The sequence below is a fragment of the Helobdella robusta genome (assembly GCF_000326865.2).
Source record: "Helobdella robusta unplaced genomic scaffold HELROscaffold_38, whole genome shotgun sequence".
NCBI classification, from domain to species: Eukaryota; Metazoa; Annelida; class Clitellata; order Rhynchobdellida; family Glossiphoniidae; genus Helobdella; species Helobdella robusta.
Genome location: NW_008704829.1, coordinates 412,081 through 419,436, shown reverse-complemented (window position 1 = coordinate 419,436; position 7,356 = coordinate 412,081). Strand labels below are relative to the sequence as shown.

The window sequence follows — 7,356 nt, the reverse complement described above, 5'->3', positions numbered from 1 at the left end:
ACATGTTTACTAACTTTTATTAATTAACTATTGCAAACAAAACCACATTCATATAGAACAAAACATATTTTTCGGTAATGTAACATCACTCGCTGCATAAAACTTTTAAAACCTCAATTCAAATTTAAACATGCTAAAAGTGAAACGTCAAAATTATTACATAATTTCAAAACTAATTATAACACAAATATTAGATACTTTTTCACTTTTTATTAATTCTGAAAAGTTTACTAAAGCAGTTAATTAATTCCTAAGCAGTAGCTCAAATGGATAAATTTATATTTTTAATGAAAGATTTGTTAAAAAGAGAACGTGATGCTGAAATTGAAGAAACCAGGTTTCCAAATCTTTATTTATTTATTTTATATATTGATTATTGTATACAATATACTAATATAGAATATACTATATGGTATATAGTGTAATAGTATAGAGTGTAATTGTATAGAGTGCAATTGTATAGAGTGCAATAGTATAGATAGATAGAGAGAGTGTAATAGTCTTATATAGATAGACTAGAGAGTGTAATATCTATTACATTTTCAATAGCATTTAACATTTGCTTTGTTAAAAAATTAAAAATTATCAAATTAATGATGATAACATTTAATCTAAACTTTATTTTACACAGTGGAAGGATTAAAAACAAATAAATTATTAATGATAAAATTTCACAGATTGTTGGTTGAGAATTGTCCACTAAAGATTCTAGAAAGGAAAGGACAGTGTCTGCTGAAGTTGAGAATATGGAGACAGTACGTTGGCCTATTCAATAGAACTGTTCTTGTTTTCAAGAAAAATGCTACAGATGAGCTGCCTGCCCATAGCTTATCATCTGGTATTGCAGCCGATATAAGACATTGAATTCCATTCATTTCTATTTTGTTCTTAGGCACTTGAATTTGTACGAATTAATGAGAATATTTTCACTCAATAACAATTGACTAGCTTATTTATAATGGATTGCTGGATGAATGGATGGATGGATGGATGGATGGATGGATGAATGGATGGATGGATGGATGGATGGATGGGTTAAAGGTTAGATGAATGAAGGAATAGTTGGACAGAAAAATTAATTGATTAAATTTGTGGATGAACAAATGTACGAATTGGTTAAGTCATTGATTGATAATGGGATATGAAATGAATGAATTGATAGGTGAATGAAGGAATGGATGAATAAATTATTAATGGATCTTAAATATTAATAATCGGATGATCATTTAAATGAATGAATGAATGAACGTTTGAATGAATGAACGAACGAATGAATAAATGAATAGCTTAAGTAATATATGGATGGATGAATAAGTGTGTGGTCAAATGGGTAGATAAACAAATGGATAAATAATTGAATGAATGAACAAATAATGGAGTAGATAGATCTCAATTACACACACACACATCTGCATACACACACGCACATCCACACGCACAAATTCACACACGCACGCACACATACATCTACATACACACACGCACATCCACACCCACAAATCCACACATACGCACATTCACACGCACACACTTAGCTCCATACATCAATATAGCCCCATTACCCTAATCCTAACCAACCAGGTGACATAGTTGGCTTGAGTCTGACCTCGCCGAACGAAGAAATCATAGCCACAGGGATCGTTTCGAAAGTTCTTCAAACCAGTATAAGTGTGGCCTTTGATGACGTCGACAAACTTTTGAACCTCTCCGACGATGACCAGTACAAGGTCATCAAACTGGCCAATGACGTCACTTACAAGAGGGTGCAGAGGTCAGGGTGCCTGACCTTGATAGATGACTATATGAATGAATAAATGAATGAATGAATGAATGATTGAATGAATGAATGAATGAATGAATGAATGAATGAATGAATGAATGAATGAATGGATAGAGGTATGAATTAATTGATTAATTAGTTAATTAATGTATAAATGAATAGTTGAATAGATGAAATCCATTCGTGGTTTATTCACGGTCCATTTGTCTAGTTTTATATCATTCATTCACTCAATCTGTGCTTTAGAGGACTGGTTAATTCAGCAGTATATCTGTTTTTATATTCACCGATCAATCCATCCATTCATCCATCCATTCATCCATCCATTCATTCATTCATTCATCCATCAATCGATCAATGCAGAGCCTTGCATCAGATGGAGAGATCAAACAATCATTTGTTGGATGTTCTATTTGGGTCAGCATCATTATCACCACCGCTGCAGGGCGGTCCTGATAGTGATGGTCAGTTTTTCGTTGGGGTTTATGGTGTCTGATCAATCAATCAGTCAATCATTATCAACCAATCAATCATTCAATTACAATCAATCTATAAACCAATAAATGCGTGGCATCAGTGGTGTTCGCAATCTACAAACACATGATGTATAGGATGGATAGATGGATGATGGATGGATAAATAGATAGATGAATGGATAACTGGATAGATTGATGAATGGATGAATTAGTGAATTAATTAATGAATTAATTAAAGACTATACAGTTATACACAAAGATTAGTGAATGAATGAGTGAGTGAGTGAATATATAGTAGAGAAATGAGTACATGGAGAGACCAATGAAACTGTATAGCAATCTTCCTATTCTTACATGTAGAAACAAAGAATCGTACACTGGGGTATGACGGACTAGAACCTTCACGCATTTGAACCCAGTTGCTGCAACTCAGCAGACAGGCACTTTTCCACTACGCCACTACTTCTATACATATATATATATTCTCTTTTGTAACATCACAACAAATATCCACTAATTTTTCTTTTGTAGATTTACAATTTTTCAACTCTAACTTGGACCAATCACAGCGCGAGGCTGTGAGGTTTGCCCTTCGGCAGAGGGAGCTGGCCATCATACATGGGCCCCCAGGTACTGGCAAGACAACGACCGTGGTGGAAGTCATCAAGCAGTCTGCAGTTAGGAGAGGGCTTAAGGTAGGAGGGTGTTTTGTCATTCATTCCTTCATTCATTCATTCATTCAATCATTCCTTTATTCATTCATTCAATCATTCATTCATTCAATCATTCATTCATTCAATCATTCATTCAATCATTCATTCAATCATTCATTTATTCATTCATTCATTCATGTCTTAAATTTACCGACTAGTTACCTTCATTCTTTCATTCATTCGTTTATTAAGTCCATTCAGTCATTCATTTATTCATTCACTTCGTCGATCAACCATCAATGGAACATTTCAGTTTTAAAATCCGAAATAGTTATACTGGTAAACTGTAGTTGTGAAATTGATAGAAATTACTTTCTACCAGAGTGCCTACAATCCACCTACCTATCACTCACTGTATCATGACAATGCTGAAAAATCAAGCAGATAATAGGAAACCTTTTTCACACACATACACACACACACGCACATACACATCCATGTCCAAACACACACAAACACACATTCACATCCATACACACATACACACACGCACATGCGCGCGCACAAATCTACACACGCACACACACATCCACACGCACAAATTTATACACGCACATTCACACATTCACAAACACACATCTACATCCACACGCACACACACACACACACATCTACATCCACACGCACACACACACATCCACACCGTTTCACTAACTCAAGGTCTTAGTCTGTGCCCCGTCGAACATAGCAGTGGACAACTTGGTGGAGAAGTTGAGTGACTCGAAGTTGAAGATGGTCAGGCTTGGCCACCCGGCACGTATCATGCCATCTATCGTCAATTACTCACTCGACGCCGTCCTCGAGTCGTCGGATGATACCAAGATAGCCGATGATATCAGGAAGGATATCAATCAAACTCTGGTTGGTCTGCCTGCTTGTATCTTTGTTTTCTGTGTCTTCATTTTTTCATTGCTATGTAATAATGATACATTCTCACGTGGTTTCATGCGTCATCATCATCGTCGTCATCATCATCATCATCATCGTCATCATCATCGTCATCATCATCATCAACTTCGATTATGTGTAGTGCTGTGAAGTTCGGTGACTTCTCGGTGATGGAATGTTTCGGTAACTTTCGGCAAGTACTTTGTTGGATCTTCTCGATTCCATATTTGCTTGTTACAAAAATAAAACCTGGCGACCCACCCATCTTCATCGTTTTCGCCATTTCAACATTCAAAGAACAAGCTAAGAAACCCGAAGAAGACACCACCATCATCATCACCGACGATGATGGAGAGATGGAAACTGCGGGATGAGATGAGGATTTTGAGGAAGGAGTTGAAGGAGAGGGAGGAGCAAGCCGTGACCGATGTGCTTGCCAGGTCACTGGTTGATTGACTGAGTGAACGAACGAATGAATGAGTGAGTGAGTGAGTGAGTAAGTGAGTGAGTGAGTGAATGAAGAGTTGGATGAATAAATAAATGAATATGTGAATGGTTGGGTCCGTGAATGAATGAATGAATGAACGAATGAATGAACGAATGAACGAATGAATGAATGAACGAATGAATGAATAAATGAACAAACGAAATAATGAATGAATGAATAAATGAACGAACGAACGAACGAATGAACGAAATTTATCAAATGATCTTCCTAAAGATCTCGGGTAGTGCTGTGCACACTGACAATGGCTTCTGATGACGGACCCATGTCACCGAATCGATTTAAAGATCTGTTTGACGTCGTCGTCATTGATGAGTGTTCGCAGGTCTGTCTGTCTGTCTGTCCGTCTGTCTGTCTGCTTGTCTGTCTGTCTGTCTGTCCTGTCTATCTGCTTGTCTGTCTGTCTGTCTGTGTGTGTGTGTGTGTCTGTGCGTGTGATTGTGTTATGTGTGACTCTTTTGTGATTGTGTTATGTGTAACTCTTTATCCGTGTGTTTGTGTGTGTGTGTGACTGTGTTTATGTATCTATGTGTAGGTATGACTGTGTGTGTGTGCGTGTGTGTGTGGTTTTCTTTAGGTGTACTTAGGTATGTGATTGTCTTTTTTTGTTCTTTTGTTAATTTATCTATACACACAGAGAGAGAAAGAGACATACACGCTCAGAAACACACATACACACACAAATACATACGCAGACACGCACAAATACACATACACACACAGACACGCACAAATACACACACACACACAGGCAATGGAAGCGTCATGTTGGATAGCCTTGTTAAGGGGTAAGAAGTGCGTGCTGGCCGGCGACCACAACCAACTACCCCCCACCATACTGTCCACGGGGTACAGATGAATGGATGGATTGATTGATGAATGAGTGAATGAATGAATGAATAAATGAATGAATGAATGATTGAGTGAATTAATGAATGAATGAATGATATACGGACTGGATAAATGAATAGATTGATGAATTGATGGGTTGTTGTAGTAATAACATTTTACAAAATCCCAATAAAACACCAAAATTAATTTCTCTTCTTCCAAACCTATCTAAACATATAAAACATTCAGACGTACCTCAAAACACACACATGCATTTACAACTCGCGCGCACGCACGCACACGCTCTACACACACACACGTACACACACGCACACACATACACATCAGCGCAGACCTCCCATCAACCTAATAACCCCACACACAACAGCGAGGCAAAGCTTCAGCTACAGACGAGCCTCATGGAGCGACTGATCGAACGCTTCACGTCATCGTCGGCTGCTGGCAACGGAGACGTGGTTCGAATGCTGACCACGCAGTATCGAATGCACGAGGATATTATGTGCTGGTCGTCTGAAACTTTTTATGGCGGGAAATTATCGGCCCACAGTTCCGTGGCTCATCATTTGCTAAGGTGGATGGGAGGGTGGGGGTTTGTTGGGGTGTGTTCAGTTTGTTGGATGGTGTTGGTGATGATGATGAAACTGAGTGTGTTGGTGACGGGATGATGAGGAAAATGGTGATGATGATGATGATAATGATGATGATGCTATGATGGTGACGAGAGTTAATCAGTCAATTAACTATTTAATTAGTTAATCAATTTATTAGCTAATTAACTGAATGATTAAATTTTCTTAGGGACCTGCCTGCTGTTGAACCGACGGACGAGACAACCACGCCCCTCCTGCTGGTCGACACCAGTGGCTGTGGCTACCAGGAGGTCTGCCTGGAAGATGGCGTGTCCAAGGGTAATGAAGGTAATGATGATGATGTTGATGATGATGATGATATTGATGATGATAATGATGATGATGTTGAAGATAATGTTGATGATGAAAAGGATGATGATGATGACGATGATGGTGATGATGATGGAGATGTTGATTTTATGATGATGATGATGATAATGACGATGACCACCACCGTCATCATCATCATCATCATCATTATCAACATCATCACGTGACACCATCACATGGTATCATCACGTGACATGATAGGTGAAGCTGATTTAGTCTGCTGTCATGTTAACAGACTGTTGAAGGCTGGAGTTAAGGAAGAATGCATTGGAGTTATTGTACCATACAACTTACAAGTTAGTGTTAAAATTCATTCATGCGTTCTTTCATTCATGCATTAATTCATTTACTTATTCATTCATTCATTCAATCATGCGTTCGTTCGTTCATGCATTAATTCACCTATTTATTCATTTATTCATTCATTCATACGTGCGTTCGTTCATTCATGCATTAATTCACCTATTCATTCATGCAATCAACCACCACTGAATCACATAGGTTGAAATACTGCGTCAGAAGATGTCTGAGAGGTTCGCGAGGGTTGAGGTAAGATCAGTTGATGGTTTTCAGGGTAGAGAGAAGGAGGTGGTCATCATATCGTTGGTGCGGTCCAATGCGGTTGGTACGTAGGGGCTGTCCGTTCGCTCGTTTGTTCGTTCGCTCGTTTGTTTGTCTGTTTGTTTGTTCGTTTGTTTTGTTGGTTGGTTGTTGGTTGGTTGGTTTGGTGGTTGGTTGGATGGTTGGTTGGTTGGTTGTTTGTTTGTGTGGGTGATAGCTTGTTGGTTTGTGTGGGTGTTTGTTTATTATTGGACAATATCATTGTTGAGAAAGTTGAGACATAATCCTTCTTCAACTGTCTTTTGATGTTTGTGGATGTTTTCAGCTTCTCACTTTTTTCCTAATCATCATCATCATCATCATCATCAACAACATCAACATCATCATCACCAACAACAACATCATCATCAACATCAACAACAACATCACCAACAACAACATCATCATCAACATCACTATCATCATCAACATCATCAACATCGTCATCATCATCATCACCATCAGGCGAGGTGGGCTTCCTAGCTGAGAAACGCCGCATCAACGTAGCAGTGACCAGGGCCCGTCGTCAGCTGGCCATCATCTGTGACGTAACCACTGTGTCACGTGACGACTTCATTGGCGG

At 38.5% G+C, this 7,356-nt stretch overlaps 2 protein-coding genes across 2 annotated transcripts in view; both read left to right on the top strand.

Annotated features, from left to right (window-relative positions):
• Positions 1-266: 266 nt before the first annotated feature.
• Positions 267-1,814, top strand: HELRODRAFT_176492 (hypothetical protein; the record flags this gene model as incomplete). Its single annotated transcript, XM_009023849.1, has 3 exons — positions 267-337; positions 678-838; positions 1,582-1,814. The coding sequence occupies 3 exons, from the start codon at positions 267-269 to the stop codon at positions 1,812-1,814; spliced, it is 465 nt and encodes a 154-aa protein (XP_009022097.1).
• Positions 1,815-2,156: 342 nt separating this feature from the next.
• Positions 2,157-7,356, top strand: part of HELRODRAFT_176491 (hypothetical protein) — a gene marked incomplete at both ends in the record, with an annotated part of 7,554 nt that continues 2,354 nt past the window's right edge. The window contains 10 exons of the mRNA XM_009023848.1: positions 2,157-2,244; positions 2,788-2,951; positions 3,630-3,830; positions 4,155-4,297; positions 4,579-4,687; positions 5,547-5,785; positions 6,013-6,131; positions 6,375-6,469; positions 6,675-6,798; positions 7,239-7,337. Coding sequence (XP_009022096.1) covers positions 2,157-2,244; positions 2,788-2,951; positions 3,630-3,830; positions 4,155-4,297; positions 4,579-4,687; positions 5,547-5,785; positions 6,013-6,131; positions 6,375-6,469; positions 6,675-6,798; positions 7,239-7,337 — 1,381 coding nt within the window. The remainder of the gene's footprint in view (positions 2,245-2,787; positions 2,952-3,629; positions 3,831-4,154; positions 4,298-4,578; positions 4,688-5,546; positions 5,786-6,012; positions 6,132-6,374; positions 6,470-6,674; positions 6,799-7,238; positions 7,338-7,356) is intronic.